The sequence below is a fragment of the Cuculus canorus genome, chromosome 2 (assembly GCF_017976375.1).
Source record: "Cuculus canorus isolate bCucCan1 chromosome 2, bCucCan1.pri, whole genome shotgun sequence".
NCBI lineage: Eukaryota > Metazoa > Chordata > Aves > Cuculiformes > Cuculidae > Cuculus > Cuculus canorus.
This window is the reverse complement of record NC_071402.1, coordinates 10280816-10304138: the sequence shown is the minus strand read 5'-3', so window position 1 is coordinate 10304138 and position 23323 is coordinate 10280816. Positions and strand designations below refer to the sequence as shown.

At 38.6% G+C, this 23323-nt stretch overlaps 1 protein-coding gene across 2 annotated transcripts; it reads right to left on the bottom strand.

Moving 5' to 3' along the window:
- Positions 1–317: 317 nt before the first annotated feature.
- OC90 (otoconin 90) lies at positions 318–23116 on the bottom strand. 2 transcript variants are annotated; one of them, XM_054057419.1, is made up of 13 exons: positions 22054–23116; positions 18459–18524; positions 18181–18240; positions 17737–17911; positions 14418–14530; positions 12978–13106; positions 11458–11499; positions 10727–10783; positions 8516–8569; positions 6107–6268; positions 3723–3897; positions 3225–3331; positions 318–2748 (listed from the first exon to the last, which is right to left on the bottom strand). In XM_054057419.1, exons 1-13 carry the CDS (start codon positions 22097–22099, stop codon positions 2438–2440), a joined length of 1497 nt encoding a protein of 498 aa, XP_053913394.1. In that variant the 5' UTR covers positions 22100–23116; the 3' UTR covers positions 318–2437. The 2 variants fall into 2 exon arrangements, with proteins under 2 accessions (XP_053913394.1, XP_053913395.1); XM_054057420.1 differs by having other exon boundaries at positions 8516–8566.
- Between the last annotated feature and the right edge of the window lie 207 nt (positions 23117–23323).

Below are 23323 nucleotides of genomic sequence, written 5' to 3'. Positions count from 1 at the left end.
GCCTGTTGCCATCTATAGCTGCACTCTAGTCACTGGATTTGTCTTACCAAGTTGCAGCAGTGGCAACCGGGTTGCAGTTTTGCAGCAGCACAATAACTTTCAGCTCCTCCTGTTTGTTGCCCAAGCTGCGTACCTTCGTGTAGAGGCACTTCTGGGCTGTCAGCCTTGTCACCTTTTTGGAGGACTGTGCTTTAGTTCTTTTGAGGTGTTTCACTGATGTTTCCCTCTTGTCTCCTGTTACCTCAGGATTTCCTGGCCCATCTCCATAAGTCTTCAAGCATGCTGCAAGCCCCGGAGCAACTGGCTGAGGGCCCCATCCCTCTAACCTTGATGCATCAGCCCATATGAGCCTGATATTATCCCCCTCCCTCATCAAGTCTCGTTTGAAGCTCTGGCCATGACTACTAGCTCACGAACAAAGACTTTCTTCCCACTTTGAGAAAGGTGAATCCCATACAACCCCAGCAGGCCTTGTGCTGTGTAGACCATCCCGTTATCTTAAAACTCAAAATTGTGCTGGTGACACCAGCCATGGAACCATGTATTAATAGACTGGTTATGACTGAAACCTGCCCTGTTGTGGAACAGGCTGGCATTGGAGCACCTTCCCTCAGTGACTGACCTCTAGTTTCAGTTATAGCTCCTTTAAATCTTTTAATCTAAGAGAAGATTAGAAAGTGAGGTAAATTTTGGTATTTTTTTTCCATAAAATTATATTGTAAAATGATTATTTTGCTTTTATGTATTTCTTTCAGTTAATAGTAACAATTTTTGTTTCTTTTGTTAAGCAAACTGAAGCATTAAATGTGATTATTCTTAGAGACTTTCTAGTTCCAGGAGTAAGTGAAACAGGTATGACTTGATCCTCAAGTCTATTATTAATTTGTTTCTGGATGTTCATGGTTACACAAACAAATGCAGCTCCTTGACACATCATTTGAAGTTGAACTTCTGAAGAACATTGCGCAAAGTAGGTAAATTTTGACACCAATGTTAACATATTTTTTAATCCTACTGTAGGTTTGCAGGCTCAGACTTGTACAATTCAGCATCCAAGTGTCTCAGGTAATGTGGTACTTGAGCTGTTGCATTCTGTGATGGTTAACCTCTGAAGACACCTCAACTGAAAAGTAAATCTACCTTGTTTTGATTTCTGGTTCTATTGTGCGAGATGTCTGGGAAGTTATAGTGAGATGTAGTGCAGAACTAAACCCAAACTCTGAACTCAAAGGCAGTGGTGGTGGGGTTGTTGGTCTTTGTTTCTCTCTGTGCCCAGCACTGGGGAAGCTGATGGAGAGCAAGGTGCTGTCACTGCTTCCTAAGGAGTGAAATATAGCACTGGGAATCAAGAATGCAGTTGAAGTGAATAAGATAAAGGAAGGCCAATAGGATTCAACTGAATAAAAGAGTGGGAATCACAATTCTAAGCTTTTAAAGATCTCATGAGTGATGCAAACACAGCACAAAGTCAGTTATGGCAGGTCAAAAGATGAGTAGTCAATCAGTTTAAAATATATGTGTACCTTTTGCATCAAAATAACAAGTGCTAGTGATTTTGACCCTAGCTGGGATTTGTTGTTTAGCTTTGTTAACAGTAGTCATAGTCTAGTAATTTTACTTCTTGTGGCAGTATTTTATGATCAAAACATAAATCAGCACTTTATGAAGTAAAAGGATGTACATAGACTTTTCTACTACTGTTATCTGATAACTGGTGAACCTTAGAAGTGGTGAGTTTGGATTAAAAAGAAGCAAACAAACTTGGGTTCACTAAAAAGCAAAAACCATTATTCCAGCTTTACATTACGTATTTCAGAATACATGTGGTTTAGTTGAATCCGGGAAGCAGAACCTTTAAGTTCTGTGTTTCCTTTCATCCTGAAATCTCTCAGAACTGGAGATAACCATGCATAGTACACTGCACGGGGACGAGGAATGTGTCTTTTATTGTCATTATCTGATTGACCAGCAGAGACTCTGTGAGTTGAAAATTGCAATTAGATAAGAAGGGAAGCAGATATTCATTTTCGTGCAACTACCTCAGCTTTTCTTCTGGATGTTTCTTGCTAAGTTCAATAAAGGAAGAATGTCTGCAAAAGGAATTGGAGTAGTTGCAGATAGGTTTAATTAAAAATCTGAAGATCGAGTCTGAACCAGCTACACAGGAAACAAAAATCAGTCTTTGATCAGAAGAGTTCTTAAAGAGAAATCAAACGAAACTATACAGAATTCTGTTAAATGATTATTTAAGGTAATATCTGACTGAAATGGGTGGTCTGTAGTGCTGACTTCACTATGGTAAGGCATTATATAGCCTAACATTTAATACCTAGTCTATGATTACATCATTTGTGTGATGCAGAGTGAAAGAATAAGGTACGCAATGCCTGACTATGAAAGTCTCCATGCCATTTCTCAAGTGCGTAGTGGTGGTTGGTTATCTGCCTTCATGCTGCATAGCTCTGGAGTTTCCAACAGGGTGGTACGCCTCTCTCTTTGCTCTTCTGAATACGCTCCGCAGTGGGCCTTCCTCCTCACTGCTCTCTTCAGAGCTGGAAATCCCAGTGCCTGTTTCTGTGCCAACTGAAGGCCTTTCATATGGGACTCTTTGACATGAGAATTTCTCCCCTTGGCACTCTTGGCTGTGAGGAAACTTAAGGCTTTCATTGAAGAAGGCAGAAGCCATGCACCCGGCTGCTGTCTCATCACAGGCACATAGTAGTTTCTCACATATGGTCCAACCAATACCTTAAAAAGAAGTTTCAGACTTAATGTTTGAAAGCAGTTACAATTAGACAATGTGTAATTTACCATGGGTAGATGGGCTTTGGAAAACAAAATTTTCAAATCTTCCTTGAATCTAAAAACTCACCTTTAATGATCTAAATATAAGCCTGATAACAAGGTGCTGGGCAGCTGAAGGTCTGACTCTTTATTTGAATTTGTGAATGTAAAGACACCAACAACTGACTTCTGTCTCCAATAATGAAATCTCTTGTTAACTTTCTCAGTCTGGCTTGGTCACATCACACAAAATGGTGTAATAATCTTTAGCTCAACAAGGGGAAAAAAAGCTTGGCTTTGTATTTCAGCATAGCTAACAAGCCAAATTTTTCTGTCTCCATACTCAGCTCCAGCAGCTTGCAGGAATGGTGGCATTCGGTCTGTAATTATTTGATCCACTGTCACCAGGACATAAGAAATTTCCTCTAACCTGAACTTACATTTTGGCTTATGATCAAAACATACAACTTCTGATCTTGAACTTCTTTCTGCGTGACATCCAAGTTTCTTAACTTGTTCCAGACAACAGTGATGAGAGAAGCAGCACCTGAAGTAAACAAGAGATGTAGCTGAAATATTCCTTCTACACTGTTCATAATCCGCTTTCCAAATCTTCTCTTAGCCAAGTTTCATGGCAACTCTTACCCTCATCTCTTTTGATATACTCTTCTTTCTGCTCTGCTTACCTCCCATTGTTCTCCTTTCTTATTTTAATTGAGTTAGTAAGTCCTCTCCAAACACTGATGCAGTAATAGAATGTCTTAGTGACATTGGAGTATTTAACGGTTTATATATTTACGTGGATTTTTTTTTTCAGAATGTGGCCTGACTACTGATACGTAGCTACACAAGGCCCAACATAAGGTATTCTTATCTTTGTTGGTCTGTGGGCACCCGTAATGCTTGTAGTTAATGGTAGATTATAGAAGAGCCCATACCTGTCCAGTGCATCAGAAGGATAACCTCTTCCTTCTCGGCCACAGTAGCAACCATAAGACTCAAACTCCTCTGGGCATCGCTCAGTTAAACAGTATAGCATTTCTCCTAGCTGGGGCAGCTCCCTCTTTGCTCTTCCATTTCCTCTCTCTTGCAGAAAGGTTAATCGCTCACATGCTATAAAGCAAAGACTGTTATTTGACATATCATATTTTCAATGGTTGAGGACTCTCTTGTCATGATAGTAGTAATTTCAGAACTATCAGAAACTTTTAAAGACAACATTTTAGTATTTCAAAATTATTGCTCCAGTCTATGAACTGTGACTCTTACAATACTACAGAGAAAGACTTGGGGTGTGAGGGAAGTATTTAAAGAAGAAAGAGATCCCCATGAAGATATAAATTACAAGGCAGATTGGATTACAATGAGAAAACTTTGCAATCCTTTGTAATCCTTCATAGTTATTTTTTCTTCTAGAAAACAGAGTCCCAGCCTCTTATGCTTGCACAATGATAGCTGGGCAATGACTATGTTGGGCTGGAAGGAACAATAACTTTTTTTTGTTTCAGATACCTCTGATGTAGTATTAAAGGTCTACTAGGACTAACATGTGCATGATTTCTTCACGCTATGCTGATAAAAATTGTCCAGATAAAGCTTGGCTACCATCACAGAGCAATCAGTAAGTGTTGCTTTTCCAAAGGGAAGATTCTGGATTTTCACTTCAAAGAGTGTTTTTTTCTGATCCCACAAACCAGGAAAGACCACGTTGGATTATCACATTCACACTTTTTAACTGCAATTCTATTAGAGCTGTGATACCTCTATCCAAGACACAGGAGCGGTTTATCATAAAGGTTACTGTGCTGCCAAGGTCTTGGCATCCCTGTTTCCCAACTCAAGTGCCTCTGTGGCTTCACTCACTCTGGTAGAACTGATATTGTGGGAGTTATTCATGAGGATTGAGAAGAGTGTGTTCCATGCCAGAAGAAACAGTGTCAAGGGGTCTCTTTTGGGACTTGACTAAGGAAAGGACTTGAAGGGGCTGGCTGGTGACTTGATTTGGGAAGAGAGAGGGCAGACCGCTCTTCCCTGTGTGTTCTTCTTGCTGCCATAAGTATTCCCATCTTCTTTTTAGTAGCGGTAGACTGACTCTTCCTGCTTCTTCCAGGGGCAGCCCTGGATTACTCCCCCCAACTGGAAATTCTGCACACTTGCCTGCTGGGATCTTTCCTCATTTGTGGTACTTCACCAAGAGCAAACCCCAGATTCATGCACTGATGTGCACACTCTAAAAGCTGACATGTCCTATCAGATTTTCCACTTTGATGGAAAACTGGGTAGATTCTTCACATCAGCCCTGTTTCAGTTCTGGGACCGCTTCCATCCATTGGAAGCCCTAACAAGATGGATAAATGAAAGAGGATGTGCAGCAGCAACGGGTCTGAAATGACTTGGGATCCCTATGAACTCTGGGCAGGAGTTGGGACAGAATCAGAAATGGTGAGAAAAAGGCCAACTCCGGCAAGACTTTAGCGATAGGTCAGAGTGAAGAGCAAGGAAAGTTCCTTTTACTGCTTTTGCTGCTTATAACTCAAAGATGTTATTAAATTACAGCCTAAAAGCAAGGGGAAATGTTCACTGAGCTAATTTTAGGTCTTATACTGTATGAAAAATGTACTTATATGCTAATCATAAATAGTTTATGTAAGTGTTAGTAGTAGCACAATGTGAAAGAGATTTAACCATTGAAAACTTTTACAGGTCAACTGCATCTCCTGATCTTATAAATAACAATATCTATGCACTTGTGCAACTGGTATAGAATAACTATAATCTCTATATGTAATATACAACCTACCTTTTAATATAAAGGTAGCTGAATATTTCATTAGCTATAACTGGAACTAAACCTTCCATTTACCTTTTCCTGCAGATTCATGGGGTCCTGTGTCAGACAGGACCATTTTCAGAGCTATTGCAGAGGAAACTGTGCTCTGACCACCCCTTGCAGGGCTTGTTTCTGGATATGACAAATGCATAGTTAGGCTTGCAAAGGCAGAATAAACTCTTCTTTCAGTAATGTGTCCAAAAGTGCATATTCTGAGCCATAATCGATTGGCCATCTTCTAACATTTAATTCATAGTTGGAAGACTGTCCATTAATGGATAGTTAAGTTTTCCTGGTCAGTGTTTGACAATGAACTGCCTTTTCAAGTGCAGTCAGTGCTATGCACCCTTTATTCTATGTAATCTGTGCAGACTTTAGAAGAAAATAGTGTTATTTTACATGTCAGTGAAACATGCTATGTCTTCAGATAGCAGGGAACAGGGCTAGGTGAGTGCTGTAAATTAAAGCAGGTGTAATTCAGTTTTTACTTGCCTTTTTCTTTTGTCCTTGCAGATGTACCCACAGGTATTTTCTCAGTGGCGACATTTTGATACTTATTTTTAACTTGCATTGAGTTACTATCTCCTGGAAATGAGGCTGGGGAGGTGGTTATCTCTTCCACTGAGACTACAGCTTCCATAAATCCACCTTCCTCTAAATAAGCAGAAAGAGGAAAGCAGAAGAAGACATGGAGCAGTAAACAGCAAGATTTTCATTTCAGATAGCAGGTCAGAGTAAAATCCTCCGGTGAAACTGGTGTGAACTGATGGTCATAGAGAAAAAAAAAATAAAAATGAAGATTGGAATAGCAAAGAGTACCCACACTGGTAATTTCTTCAGTTTTTTGCCTTTCAGAAAACAAGATGCTGGTTAGACAGGACCAGTATAAATAGTGATTTAAAAGAAAAAATTGTGTTGCATACTGATTTAAAGAGCTGTGCTGGCTCCTTAAAACCATATAGGTTACTGATTAGTCAACCATACTGAGTGATAAAGTGTAAGTGTGATGTCATCTTCTGAGTAAATTGTTAAAAAAGGTGTCCATTCACATGAGGGTACCAAAGCTGATAGAAACATTAGGGAAGGTAGAAGATTATTTGACTGAAGCAGAGATGGGCAAATGAAGTATGTGCTTCATTGTAACCATAAGCAAATATGAAGGAGAAAATAAAATTGGATGAACTGAAACAGTTTTAAGGAGATTCTTTATCGTAAAAATTAAATTGGCATTTATTTTTAGGTTATCTGAAGCTGACCAGGAATGTTTTGTTTAACTTGGGGATTACCTAACAATTTGTTTTATAACTTTCACTTTTGCTATAAGCTAACTTGTAAATAAAAATACAGTTATCAAATGAAAATTGAATGTTTTCATTTTTTCTATATGTCATTATGAAGGATGTGGCATTTCATAAACAAAATATCTTGAAAACACTGATGAATATGTGTTTCCACATTTTTAAACCCTTTTCTTTTAAATTCCTTGGCTGAATTTATTAATTGGATTAAACTCAAAATCACTAAATTTGTTTCTCTGAAGTTCTGTTTTTAGCATGGTTTTGAAAACAACCTGTCATAGGGTAAGAAAAAAAGATTAAAACAAGGAAAGCACCACTAAGAACACAAGGAAGACCATAAGAGGTTGCAGAGCGGGAGCAATAGCAACACACTAGTTTTGGTAGTTCAGTAAAGTGAATTTTTTGAGCCAATGTGTTTGACAGTGGTGTGTTGAAATGAAAGTGATTCCTGCTAGATGTCAAAAATAAAACTGGAGTTTGGGAAATTCTGCACTTAGCTAAAAACACATATTACAAATAGTCTTCCAGAAGCCATGCAGACCTCCAAAACAGCAGATTTTCTGACACATTCAAGGTAATGGAGGAGAACATTTCGTGATTTTGATCAGTGCTTAGTACAGCAATGCCCTATTTCTGTACTGGTGTGAGAGACACGGTCCAGACAATGTAATCAGATGTGAAAAAGGATGACTTTCTACTCCTTGTATTCAGTGTTCTCTGACATTTTTCTGGTGCATTTCAGTCTGCCTGAACAATCCTTTCTACAAAAAAGGGGCCACCAAAAATGTCCAAGTCTACCAATGTGCTCCACTTTGAGCTGTATCTACTGATGTGTCTGTGTTCAAAGCAATAACAACCATAAAAGCTAAAATAGGTTTTAGACTGGGAAAGAATTCTGTGAAATTCTGTATAATAAAGGAGAAGACAAAATCAAAATGAGCCCTTCTGGCAGCAGATGCTATGAATGTAATTTAAAGATTCAACCATTATGTTGGAAAACCTTTTATGAAGAGATTGTCACAAATACTTGCATGAAGAGTGCAAATGAGTGGCTGGAGGCAACAACAGCTAATACTTTTCAGTCTGGCTTTATTGTTCTTCTCTCTGTTATCTGAGCCTGATCTAAATTTGATCCTCCAGCAGCCACGTTGTCACCATGCATGGATTTTTCACTGTGATGCTTTTAGATGAAGTCTTGCTGTGTCAGCCAAAGGAAAAGGAAAGCTGAGAGTCACGTACCTTTTATTGAGGGGATAGAGGGAGCAGGAGCTGTACCTCTGGAGTCTCTTGTGGCAACTGTGCCAAAAGCAGAGACACAATGGTAGTGATCTACCTGTTCTATTTCTGCAACGCATTTCTGGAGTGACTTTTACTGAAAACACCATAAAGGTTAACCAGACATCACTATTAGCCTTGTTTTATAAACAGGGTAAGTGGTTTGGTCAGGGATGTGCAGGTCAGCAGAAGAACTAAGGGTATAATCTGGAAACCCCAACCTATAGACTTTTGCCTGTAACACCATAGAGTATCATAAACCAATATATTTTTTCCCCTGGAGTCAGAAGTGACTGATTTGTCAACAAAACTATAAACAGATTCTTACCTCCAGCCTTGGAATTCCCCAGGACCACCACAGTGGGCTCAAAAGAAATCACTGCTGAAGACAGAACATGTAAAATCAGCAAACAAGTTGCCAGCACAGACTCTTATGAGATGTCAAGCTGTAGAGAAGATCTTTTTCAGCAAAGCAGGAAGACCCGTATTTCACGTACAGAGATTTGATCATTTTTCTCTGCAGTGTAGACAAAATGATATTGATAAAATAATCTCATTGCTGCTCTAAAATAATGTGCTTTACACAAACGAGGGAGCAGCATAAGTATGACTGAATTGGTAAATTCAATATTGAATCCATTTGACAGATAAATACACTAAGGAGATGTGGTCTAAAACCTCAGTGTTGTCCACAGAAGGATGTCACACTCCTCTTGAATGCCTCATGTTTAACTGCATTGAAAGTCAAGTGGAGATGGGCAGCTGCAAGCCCAATACTTCCCTAACCTCACATTTATTTACTGATCTGATAAATATTTTTCATTTGTCATTACCTACATTTTGCTAAACTATAAACATATAAATTACGTTACAAAAAAACCCCCTTTTAGTCTGTTGCTAGGATGTTGTGATGTGAGGAAGAATGCCATTGCCTTTGAACAAGTTTCTGAGTAATACTTCAGCTTAATGTGGTTCCCACAGTTGTCAATGGTGAAGCTCCTGTGGGCTTAAATGGGGAGATAACTGGTTAAATGGTAAGTGGTTCTCCAAATATTTTCTTCAAAGTCTGACTAGATATATTATCTGCGATAAATTTTCAGCTTTCTGAATTTCATAATACAGGTTTTTATCCCTTGGCAATGTTTTGAGCTATAGGGTGACTATAGGGTGACTTCTTAGAGACAGAAGCAATCATTTTTTCAGGAAGTAAAAGATTGCTACAGATGTGTAAATACCGGTGCACTCACTTCTTCAGGAGTTCTCGGTTTTCTATTACCAAGCCTCCCAGAGGCAGATAGAAAAACATGAACCAAGACTGGAGCTGTTGTTAGATGAGAACAAGAAATAGCTGTTAAAACATCCACCTCAACACAGGAGAGGTATGAAGGAACAGCGAGTGCTTACACTTGGCATAAAGCCTTTTCAGATAAATACCCTTATGCATATGATGCTTTTTTAAAAAACAGTAATGAAAAACCAAACAAACAATGAGCCCTGTTAAAGTCTGAAGCATTCTTTCTTAAAAAAAAATCCTTATGGTTTTGCATTATTCCAGATTCACACTTAGGGCAATGACTTGCTTTGAAAAACACTGAAGAGTACAGCAAAGATTGAAACTAAGTTCTTACGTTCTAAACACATGCAACTTTCCACCTCTCTCTACTCACGCAAAATAACTCCAAAATTCCTTTGATTTGAGCAGTGGATCAGTCACACCCATCTGGTGCTCGTTGCTTGTGTGCTTGGCAGATCTGAGATCTGTGTACATGACTGTGTGGCTTTGCTTGTGATGGGGCCACGTTACAGGAGTGAGTCAGCTAAATCAGGCAGGGATTTAGTCTAAGACCAGTCTAAGACTGGTCTCCTTCTGTACTTCACTACTGTATGATTGGCCCTCTCTTAGTGGGTGTGCCCTCTCCACAGCTTCTTGTATTGTAGCACACAGCTTGCAGATAGAGAGAGAATAATTTCCTCATAATGCAGAAATGAGATCTTGCAAGCATCCATTCCTGAATAAGGTAATTATTAATTGTAGCAGAAAAAAAATGAAGATGGTCAGAAGAATGTTGGATTAGGAGCTCACCCAAGAGATACCAGAGTGAAAGAGACTTCAACCTGGATTTCTATGTTGCAAGTAAATAAACCATCAAACTGTTGGTTCCTTTGCAACAAACCATGCTTAACTTTTCCTCGTGCTGCTGCTTGAATTTATATAATCGAATGTCTCTTTAGAGACAACAGCTATACAGTTGGCTATGGATTCAGTGGTTGGCACTCACACAACATCTCTGCCAAATGGCTTACCTGCTGCAACCTATATTCCCAGGGGGAAAAAAGATCTTTTTGGAGGAGCCCTTGGGAAAATTACTGTAAACACTGCACAAATTGAAAAATTGCACCTTCTCATTCAGTCTTCAATTTGATAACCAAAACATTGTATATACTTTTATATCAGCCCTTTAGAAGAGCAGAAAGAAAGGAAACAGCTTTCAGCTCTTAGGAGATGAAAACAGTGCTTTTTGCACTGCAAGATGCAAACCTTCTTCCATGGATGCAGTTGCAGCTTGTGTTTTCCCAGTCCCACGATGAAGGAACTCTGCAAAAATTAAAGTATTCTTAGCCCAGAGAACCATGCCTTGAGGTGCTTATTAGACAGGGTCCTAGCATAACAAGATCATAGTCATCAGAATAGAACTTATTTCAAAATATTACTACGGTTGTGCTTTTTGTGCAGTTATTACATAATATAAACATAGCAAAGAAAAACCTAATTATTGGTAATTACTATAACAACATTAAAATCCTGCCTTTATTCCCTGCTGATACTAAATTCTACTCAGCAACATCCATTATAATAAAGAAAAAATGCTCAGTTTCTGTCATGAAGAGTTTCAACCTAAACAAGAGAAACTGGCTGGCAATCAGCGTGCAAATAGAAAACGATCCATCTGAAAAAAGTTGCTTTTAGTGTGTTTCTCCTTATGTTATTTCTAACTGAGATTCAGGGCTCTCTTCTGAATTCCTTCTCAGAAGAAGAGTCACTTGTCTGAAATTTTCCTGTGGACCTGTGTAAAAGCTAGTCACAAAAATGATGCTTCAGTTTATTAGGATTTTTTCTCTTCCTTTCATATTTTGACATTGTGCTAAATGATATATTTCTTCTCTTCTCAGAAAGTAATCCATAGCTTCCAAAATACTCATGTTATTTTATCTGAGTATAAAATAATCTTAATATACTCAAGTCAAAGAATTACAGAGATAAGGACATACCCTTCATGTGAAGTGTTGTCATGTCTTTCTTGCTGGTTGTTTCTGAAAAAGAGAAAGCTCTCTCATAGACTAACACGTAAGAAGGGGGGCGGGGGGTGTCACTGTTTAATCTGAATGGCACAACAAATCAGGAGTTCATTGAATTTATTCCTATTAAAGCAGAAGTTTTGGTAAATATATTCCTGCTTCATTCACATTTTTCTCTGTAATAGGAATCTACCAAAACCCTTTTCCTAGAAATTTGTCAGGCAGGCTTATTTATTTATTTATTTCAGAGCCTGAACTGGACAGAACAGCTACACATGAGTGTAAATAAATAAAATGTTTCATTCAAAAGGTTTTTTTTCCATTAAGAAATATAATCAGGAGCCTAGAATTAGTGGAGGTATTCAGGGAGCTACAGCTGAATCTATCTTCTTCATCAGTGGTAAATCTAGCATGATTTTCCTGTTAACACCTAACAATTTCCCCTTTATTTGTGATGTGTTCAGACGGCCATACTTTATATGAGCGCCATCCGATCCTAGTGAAGGATTGCTGGCTTACACAAAACAATTTTCTGGCTTTGATAAAAACCTTGCTGTGGCATTTTCTTCTCCCTTGACCTATTCACAATGGGGTATACGCATCCAGACCATGATGTAGGTATATGTATCTGTCCTTAACACTACAATGTGTGAATACAAGACAAAAGATTAGAAAAATTAGCGTTGCTTTTTCCCTTCTGTCTCAGCTTGGAAGTTCAGAGGTCTTTCTGCTTCCATGCTCTGATTGCAATCCATATGAATTAAGCTTTTAATCCAGTCCTGTTCCCACAGGATAGTGGGAACAGTCTTAGGAGGCTGTAATTTCAGCTGTGGAGCAGAGATCAGTGTATAACAATGGAGAGAAATGTCCCCTTCAACACTAAAGAGGGTTTTTCCTTCCAGGATGGAAACCAAATAACAGAGCAGAGTGGGTGTGGTTTTGCCTTTCTAGGTAGTTTTTGCATCATTAAGGGGACATTTGAGCTAGCAATATTTTCAGTTTGGTATTCTTGCTAGTGACCCCAGGTATCTCCCATTCATTCACACCTCATAGGGTTGGCAGAAGCCTCCAGAGGCAAAAAAAAAAAAAAAACATATCTAACTGTAATTGCCCTGTTGCAGTTGTGTCTCACCTCATGGCCTGTCTCTAGAGTCTGGCTCTATCTGCTCTCCACGCCCCACTAGGTATTAAAGACAGTAAAAAGATCTCCCCTGAGGCTCCTTCTCCTCTTTCATGATGTGCTTCTGCTCCTTCATCAGCCTGGTAACCTCTCCTGGATTTGTTCCAGGATGGCAATTAGCCCACCTTCATCTTTTCCCTTGGTATTCACTTGAGTATCAGTAAATGGAAAGGACCCTTGAAATGGAGAATAGGACAGACTGCCAGATTTAGTGCAGGAAAGCCCCCAGCTACCGCCTCGTTCTTGTTAGGTCAAATTTGATGCCAGAGGAAAACTGGCAGGATGAAACAGTTGATCATATCCTTATTATTACCTGTAACCAGAGATGGACAGAAGGAGACATCCAGCCCATTCAAGGAAGAGTTAATATGTGTGTTCACAAAGCATTCAATGGCATCTTTGTCACAGTTACAGAGGAATTGTTCACAGGGATCCTCAGACTCTGGCAATAAAATAAAAATCCAAACAAGGTACTATTGAAATATCTTTTCTGCCTCCTGCTTTCTCCTCCCTGTAAGGTTTGTATCTACATTCATTAATGCAAACCTATTTATGTTGTGCTTCTTCACATTAAACACAGTCAGGTTTCATAGTCCAACACAGTTTGGTTTTGAAATGCCACCCAATGACATCCATGGCAAAGCTGGCAATAAAATTCTTGCCTGTTCATTCTGCAGAGTAGTGAGGACTACAGAGCAGTGCTTTGCTGCCTCTAGTTATTCCATGAAAAACTTAATGTAGCTGATACTGAGTTTGACATTTCACAGATTTCATTAAACTGTCCTCATAACCTCAAGAAGTCATAGTCCACAAACCAAACCTTTTGTATAAGATGCGTTTTGCTCCTTTTAATGGCTACAAAACAGTTTCCCCACAAATGCTCTTTTCCCATTTCAAAACCTTTTACCTTTCAGGGTTTCAAACAAAAAAAAACACCCAGTGCCCTTTGGGAGATGTCACTTTTATGTTTCACATTTTTTATGAGAAATATTCTATTTTTTTCTTCCTTTTTTTATTTTGAACAAAATGTTTTCTGATTATTAAGTATAGAAAGAGCTAAAAAAATTATTATTCATGTTTAAATGCACTTGGGCCTATATAGATTGGTCTAAATAGCAATCATTATTTTAATTTGTAACAAGAAAAGGAAATTGAATCAAACTGTTACTTTCACAAGCTGTAAGGGCATTGTTTTGGGGATTCTAGTGGTCCTTGCTGGTATCCTCAAACCACATTCTAGCGCATAGTCGTTTCTATTCTATTCTGAAGCTATTATAAAAGCATGGTCTCTGCCCTTGTTGATGATACTGTTGTATCTGAGGAGTGTATATGACCCTGTGAGCAAAGAATTTGATCCCTCAAAGTACATAAAAATCAGGCCTTGAAGCTTCATAAGGCAACTTTTCCTCAGGTCTTTCCCCAGCATACACTGCATTTCTGATTTGTGGAGATAACTCAAGCAATGCTTAGCGGTCCTGCAAAGTCAGACAACCTTCTGCAAGAGGTTGCCTATTAGAGGAGCCTTGGCAAGTTTCTAGTTATTGGTCTTCAAATTTCCTGCCTCGTTGTGCTTTGATGCCTCTGTGTATTCCTATTTCTATTCACCTCCGAATAGAATACTGAAGTTCTTAAAAAATCCACACATGGAGGTGGTTTCTGCTTAATTTAGATATGACTTGGTAGACAGACCAGAACAAACTTCTCGATCACGTTTAGGATTCCATATTATGCTCTTGCAATAGATTTATCTTACCACAGGTCAGGTTTTCAGTAGAGCAGCTGATGTCTGTGGAAATCTTTGATGGATCCCATGTGCACTCCATCTCCACTGCTTCCTCGTAGCATTTGCGATGCTGGAAACAGCAACTTAAAAAATGACATAACAGAAAGTTCACACAGTTTAATTTCAGTTAAAGACAGACTGCAATGTTTTCATGTTGCTATTACACAAGATTGCAAAAGATGCCAAGAAAGGAAAAGAAGTCCTCAGTGTGATCCCTAGACACATGAAGTGAGTTCTGCTTTTCCCTGAGTCAGTCTAGTGGGACAAGTGCAGCTGGATGCAGAACTCAGTGGTAGGTCTGCATGATGTGGGAGACTATACTTACGTTTCTCTCCTTCTGTACATGAGTTCTTACAGTTGAGCTCTAGAGGTGTTGGCTCCAGCCGCGCCACAGCCTTTCTTGTTCAGGTTTGTTGAACTACATAGAACCTGGCACACATACTAATGCCTCTGCAATGCCTTGTGAATCCCCATGTTTCATTTAGACTACATAAATACGTGCAGTGTTATCCTCTGGGTTTTGTACTTTCTCTTCTGAGTAATAATCAGAAATAAAATGCACCATTTCACCAGGGGAAGGGACCATGAAATCTTTTTCTCATACTGGAGTAAAGCAGCTTTCTCCTACCACCACACAACAAAGGCAGTTAGAAACACCGTGTTTTCCTACACCCATGCTGTCGTGCAAACCCCAAATGCTTGCATGACCACATTAGCTGTGAATAGCAATGAAGAGTCAGCTAAAACAACAAGCCCTTCATCAATCCTCTCTTCAGCTATTTTGAACAGGCAAGTCATCTGCTTCTATACTATAACAACATCTGTGTGCCCTGACATCAGCTATAAATAAAACATGAGTAAAACATTCAGTCATTGTTTACCCAATATAAGACTGCTACATAAATCAAGCAAGGGCTTGCTGTTTGATTTAGATTAAAATATCCTCATTTCAGATAAATGGACCCAGAAGATGGGCCTGTTAATGAATTGCTGTTGATCTTGACCATGCAGAATGCAAAGACAACATTAACACTCGAAAGCAGCATCTCCTGGCTGTAAGGGCTGACTTGCAGTCACGATGTGAAGAAACTTCAATTAGGGTCATTTTTGCTAAAAACACCTCACCTGTAAACCCTGCATATGCACAGAACTCACTGGTGGACAAAAGCTTTTTTTTCTGTTTCAAGCACCGGAACATTTAATTGCCTTTCCTTTGCAAGCAGGAGATCATAAGACAGGGATTGTCCTCTGGGCTTGCTTCTCTTTCCCTATGGACAATGAAGATAAACTAGGCTCCTAAGTTATATAGGACAATTAGAAACACTGGGAAATGAGGGGGAAAAGGTTAGGCTTATGGGCACAAATATTTTCCAATGCCTTAACAAATATTCAGCCTTTTTTAGTAGAACAGAAATGGCAGTGAAAAAACACGAGGTTTGCAAAACTAGTTTCTAAAGAATAAAGCCAGTGAAAAAACTGTAGCACTGTGGGAACTGTGTCTAAAAAGGACACATAGCAGCAGTTTGTTTGGAGGCCGTCTTGAACCAAGGGCATATCTGTGTCAGTGACAAACCAATAATCAGTCTCCATTTACTGCAAAATGCTGCGGGGTTGCTATGCTGCTAAGGAAAGATCATTGCAGGACTGCTAACAAATCTGTAAACACAAAGTGACTCTGTGGCTGTTTCTCAGGACAAAACTGCTGATAGATTGTTCTGCTGTTTCTGTATTTATATTGCTCTGCATTATAATGCAGCTGAGTGAAGCAAAATCCCAGGTGCTCAGCAATTCGGGTATCAACCCATAGAACTGACTCAAGCTCTCATTTCAGCACGTCACCAGGATTGTTCAGAAAACCTTTCGTAAGAGGTGCTATGGCTTTTTTCCAGTAACAGGTTTAGATCTTCATTTTCTCAGCCATCTGATGCTGGAGAGTAGATGGATTAATTTCCATCTGTCTATAGGCTTTAGGCCTTTCTAAGCCATAGCTGTCTTCACTCAGGGAATTAATATATTACTCTGTTGGAAAAAATGTTTTTCCTATTTAGACATGGATGGATCTTGATTATTTTTTAATTTATTTTCATATCTCCCACTATTACAAGTGAACATCGATTTGATTGTCCTTGCCTGAGATTTTTCCTAGCCCTATCAGTGTCAGGGGCAATATCCCTCCATAGCACAGAGAGGGATTTTGATGGTATTGTTCCTGGTGCATGGTAAATGGCAAAAGCCATTGAGCTAAGCTGTTCTCTGTGCCCGGATGCTCTAGTGTCTTACAATCTTTGCATGTGTACTGGTGTTAATGGTAAGATCTGCTTAACCTCCTAACTGCCACTTGAAGTCGCACTTAGCTGTAACTTAATTCTGTTGGTGATCTAACACTCCTCATATGCCTGGACCTTCATTATAGTCCGTTATGGGCTTACATTACACAGCTCCTGATACCAGCGGTTTGGAAACAGATTGTAAACTCACTAAACCTATCAGATTAATGGTCTCTCACCTTTTAAACAGGGTCACCAGTTCTTGGCATCAACTTAAGTGTGAAACAGAATTCCTCGGTAGAAAGAAATGAATGAGGTTTTGTTCACAAAGATCTGTTCAGAATTTAGAGATTCCTTGGTAAGATATGTCAAGGAGGTGGGTGTGGTGTTTTTTTATTCTACTGCATTACTGGGCACTCTTTGCAACCAGTTTAAATCAGCTGTACCATCAGAGTTGCTCTGGTGGAATTATATATAGGTGTAGGGAACTCCGCTTTTACCTGTAGAATGGGAGTATTTCTCCACAGCAAAGTGTGGGAAATAAGGACTCCAAGTTATAAGAAAAAGAAGCAAGTTAATCATCACACTCTTAGATTGTGACCACCTTGATTTCCTTTGTTTCCAATCCATGCTGTAAGGCAACTGGTACAGGCTATTGGCTCAGCAAAAAGACACTGCTCAACAGCAGGTAGACTAACACAGGACAGGGCTGATAAACCAGATCTGAAGTTATTTTTCATAAATCTTATCAGATATTTAGGTTGCAAGTGAGTGACAACAAGATTAAACAGAGCAGGATAGTGTGGGACTGGCACACTCTGAGAAAAATGTTCTTTTTTTTTTTTTTCCACAGCTGTCCTTAAATCATAGAGTTATGTTTTAGGTTGGAAGGGACTTTAAAGATACCCAGTTCCAACTCCCAGATCATTTAGGCAAGTGTTACGCTCCAGGTCATCAGAGCATGAGGGCACTGACAGCCAGTCAGGGCAGAAGAGGACAGACATCTCAAGTATGAGACTTACTTATCGGCTTCATCCATGGGGAGACCTTCCATCTCAAACCGGCAAGAGCAACCATAGTCTTCAAAATCCCTGGGGCAAAACCCAGTAACACACTTCATTTTGTTTACAAAGTTGAGCAGGGCAGGGAAGTTAGTGAAGATGGACTGTAACCAGGTGAAGTGAGAACCCAGGCAGTCTGCAAAGGGAATAGCCATAAAATGCATGGTAAATGGAGGTGAGTTGGTGTGGCTCACACATGGATAACATTCGCGTGAAAGGAGAGTCTAAATAAGACAGTGGCACAGCGACATTGAGCAACGCTTGACACTCAGCAGTATTTAGTGTAACAGTAGCCTTTGGGGAAATCTATAGCCTCAAAAATCCCTGTTCGTTTTCAGTATACATAAAAGCAAACTCCATGGGATTTCTATTCAGTGTTCAAGTACAACGGGAACACATACTTACCGAAAAACAGTGTAACGCTTTCCACATTTTGAAAGACTCCATTGAAGAATGTGGCATTGCCTAAATTAAAAAATAAACAAACCACACTTCTTTTTAAAAAGGTAAATGGCAAGAGTTGTCCCCAGACTGCCTCTGGTCTTGCTTCGCTTGTTAGACTATTTTGAGACAAGAATTACTAGATATTTGCTAACAGCACACTTCTCTGCAAAGCTCCCAGAGACAAGAGATTCCCCACTGCCATGCAATATTATAGAAGGAAAAGCTTAAACTATTCTTACTCAAGATTCTTTCAGGTGTGTTGAGAAGCTCTGGCAGGAATGCTGGCAGCTCCGCTACTTGGCCACCTACCTCAGCAAACAATTTTACAAGAAAAAGATTTAAAGATTAAAAAAAAAAAAAAACACAAAAAAAACCCAACAACAATTACTTCATTATGACACAAACATTGCAGGCCTTTTGAATACATTCTTACACTAGCAAGCTGATTTATCAGAACCATGAAACACTTATTTAGCTCTATCTGCATTCACGGAAGCCCAGAAGTGTACCAGTAAGTCACATTTACTTCAGCTTAAAAATCAGTCCTCTGTTAAACTGAGATAGTGATAGGGAGGGTGTACTAACCCTTGTATTCCTGTGCTCTTTTGAACAGTAACACTTGCTGGAATGAATCAGTAGAATTGCATAAAATTGTTTTAGTTGCTCAACTACTTTCATTGTCCTGACTGTTTCTACTTCTGCAACCCCATGCTCTTCACTTATCTGAAGTCAAGAGATTTGTTTTTTTTCTGAGTCCTTATTGCCTATTGTCTTATTGCCTCTTGTCCTATCACTATTTCATTCTTAAGTCAATTATCTCTTTTTCCTTTTAAAGACGTGGTTGTATCTTGATCTAAAAACTGAAGAAAAAAGTAATGTTAAATTCATGGCACAGCTTATGTCTCAGAATAACTGCATTAGGAAAGCTGTACATTTTGTCTACAAAGAATTCTGGGAAAGAACTAACAGTTATTTTACTAGTCTGTTGCATTTTCCTGCAATAAATACAGGTGTAAGAAAGTAAAGTGGAGCACTAGGGGTTTTGAGATATAAGGGTTAACTGTATGTTTAGCAAAGGATTAAGTAAAAATAAGTACTTTCTCTTAGATCTTATAGAAAGACCTTCTCAGGAGGTCTGCAACTTTTTTGGAGTGGACAAGATGTTCACTCTAACAGTTACATGTCTCAATTAATTTCTAAAGGTTAGTGGCAGGATATGGGATTGAGGGAGGTAAAAAGAGATGCTTCCTCTTCTGTTATTCTATTACTGAAAATCTTGGTCACAATGAAAAGCTTTTAGCTGAACAGCATTCCACCAGAAATATCCTCATTACAGCAGGTCTGAGGGGAATGGACCACTTTCCACAAACCAGAAAAGGTCTCCTGGTAAGGTCTGGCTTCTTCACAGAACTGAATGAGTCCGCTGAAAGGCTGGCAGCCATGAGGATTTCAGATTCAAGGGAAATAATAGTGTGCTATGCAAAATTTATAGCATTGAATGCTATATATTTGTACAATATATAGCATTGCTAATATAAAGCAGCCACATATTTTCCTGCTTAAAGGTTGTATTTCCTTTGCAATGATGAGCAACCTTCCCACAAGCTGTGTTCTGTCATCAAGTGCATCTAGAGCCAGGTTTTGACACACTGCATAACACCATGGCTCAAACTCAATGTCTGTTGATAAATAGCTATTGATCATTTAGCCCTTTCAACAAAATTTTGGAAAACATTAAAATCACACTGAGTTGAAATGAGACACAGGAGAGAACTGATAAAACCATGTAACAGAACTACTGGATGTTGTGATTGCTCCAGCAAACTTCACTTGCACTTATTGCTTCTCAGCAAACTTAATTTGCACACAACCAATTAAGACATAAATGTTGGAATCTCCCCTGGAGAAAGTTCTCTACCGCAGGGTCAGCAACTTGATAAACCTTTGGCTTTTCTACTCTTTTTATTACAAGGAACAGTATTTCTAATTGTCACTAAGTCAAGATCAATGAACCAATGTTCACTAACAGGATTTCTTAATTTTGTTGAAGTTGTGGGATGAGGGACAAAGAGAAAATACTTTCTGGATGAATTAATCTCCTTTCTTCTTTTGCTGTCATGTCTTTTGGGGCTATCGTTCTTAAGTCATTCCCTATATAGCCAAGAAGAGAAAGACTGCACTACGAAAATCAATCCTTTAAATCTCAGAAGACTCCAGGGAGGTTAAGTCCTCTCGCCTTTATCTAAAACCTCCTAAATGCCTTGGCAAATGTCTTAAGGAGTCTTGGATGATACAGCAGCTCTTGGGCTTCCCAGCTACATATGTTATCCACCGGATTTCATTCAACATTCAGATACATGTAAGAGTGTTTCTGAATTGTGTCTGTGATGTCGCTACTCTGAAAATACTTTTCTGATGTGTTATCCAAAAAAAAAAGCCTATCAGAACAGCATCAATGCTTATCCAGTTGGGGTTTTTGGTAGTCGTGACTAATTAAAATGTCATGCTATAGGACATGGACACAGTCATAGTCCTCGGGGAGCAGAAACCTTGATTGTGTCAGGAAAAGTCAGGGTGGAGCAAACCTATTCTATTTGATTTATTCAAGGTAAATCACATTAGTTCCTTACAAAGATGCTAGTTCATGCACAGATATTTGCGTCAGTCTCAAAGCAGGGATCAGCAGACTAGATCTCACATAAATGTAAATCAATCATCCTCTTCAAACCTAAAAATAGTAACATTTTAAATCTTTGTGCTCAGATGTCGCTTAGCTGGGGGAAATCTGAAATCTGCGGCACAGTCTTTTGAAGTTTTGGGGAAAAGCTCTTTCAAACATTATGTCAGAAAAATTGCTGAGTGTCCATATATTTCCGAGTGCACTAGTTATTATCAATATACATATAGTCCCCTTTATGGCTGGGGACTAAGCACACCTTTATTTTTTATGAATAAGTTGTGTAGGTATTTTGGCATTCTCTGTCACTGCAGTCGGAAATGCTAATATTCTCACTGATTTATATTCCAGTTGTAGGAGTCTTAAGGTTCAGCTTCATGTATGTTCAGCCCATGTGTGTTTTGTTAGACTGAATCCCAGTACTCGCAGCCCCTTAGAATCAAAGCAACTGGCGAAGCTGAAGTAGTTCAGTGCAGAGTATTGTCTATGCCAAGGTGCTGAGATTTCTATTGCTTTCAGAAATAATCCCAGAAAGTAACCAAAAATAGTGTTAGACCTTCCAAGAGTCCTTCTCTTTACCTGCATACCACTACTCTAACTGACCTTCCTACGCAGTGCAGGGACTGCAGACATTTGAAATGTTTGCCCATCCCTGTCACTAGGAAACTCATTTATCATGACAATAAAATCATAGGAGTTAGATGAAGAAAAAAATCTATTAACACTAAAATTTGAAGGAGGAACTTTAGCTGAACACAAGTTATAGGTCAGGATGCACTGAAAGGTTTGGAGAATTTAGACAACTCATATGAATTTAATGAGTAGAATCTCTCTTATAACTTTTTTTTTGAGTCCAAAGGACTTAAATAATGCCTAAATGCTAGCAGAAAGGAAGTGGCAATTTTTTTTGCTTATATTTTTTAAGCTCACTAAATGTTTCTTCTTCTTCTTTCTTCTTCTTCTTCACTGCACACTATGAGAAAAATGTTTTTTATGAGTAGTCCATAGATAAAATTATTGAAGTGCACTTCAGTGTTGAACAACTAGGTTTATGGGGACATAAGGCATACTTCTAAAGGTTTGTTTCCAAATGCACATACTTTAAGTAGAATTTAGGCATAAATGTCAAACAATTATAAAAATACATTGCCACTTACCACTGTACAAGAGCATTGACATAGACATCAGCAGAATTACAATCATTTTTTGTTAAATCCAGACCCACAGAAAAAGTCACACAGCAGATTGGTGAGCCTAGTGAGTTAAATAAAATATTAGGCAGAATATTATCTCTTCAGTCTGGGAGTGAGAAGGCATCAGCTTAGAAAAATCATTCATTTGTACGCTGGCCATATTCCTTCTTGATGCAATTCAGTTTTTACCCTTATCATGGTAAATGCACATATTACAGAAATAATGAGCCTTATGTATCTTTCAAATATTACCGTAGTCCTCTATAAACCTGATTAACAATATTTATTTTGATACTGCTTTAGGTGAGTCAACAGGGTCTGCCAAATTGCCATAGACAGAGAAAGTCAATTTAGCAATAAAATGGTATACCATTTTCTTCTGTTTTGCAAACAATTTCCACATCTTACTTGATCTAACTAGAAGTTTAAACAACTTTTCACATTATGTTTAAATGCAGATATTGTGAAACACTGTATAAATGAAGAGACATTCTCGGAGTACTTCTGTTGAACCCAGTTAATCTGTAATCCACCATATTATTTTGCTTCACATCAGAAAAATTCTCCCCCTTCATTGTCAAAAATTTAATCTGTGTTGAGACTGATCTAATGATATGTTTTCCTAATGATAAACACTATGTTGTTCAGAGATCTTTTAAGTTCTGGGTGTGCTTGTCCTGTAAAGAATTCTTCTGAAGCTAAAAGCCTTGCACTAATATTCATTAAATGACAAATAATAGGTTAATTTTGAACAACAATCATAGTTTACCCTAAATGTAAAATGATTTTCCAAGTAAGTTAGACATAGAGTTTTTACAGCCACGTAAGTGAATATTTGTTTGTCAGTTTACAAATATGTATCTAATGTTGATTATCTGTTCCCCTATGGTCAAAGGTTGAATTAATTTCTATTAAAATGTCTTGTAATATTTCATTAGGAAGTGAGGTTATAAATCTAAAAGCTCTAAATATTTATAGTTTACTATCCCATATCTCTTACCTACACTTACTCTACAACTGCCCAGTCCCAAATCACTTATTCTACATTGTTTTCTTTCTGATTCCTGTGTTACAGAGAACATCTAGAAAGGCTTACCTTCAGGTATATTATTCGAAAGCACTTGGATGGAGGACAAATGGATTTCAACAGTCAGTGCTAAGTTTTTTATACCCACTTGGGTATATACCTCACCCATGTGATCACTTGCTTTATCAAACCCACTTCAACATTTAT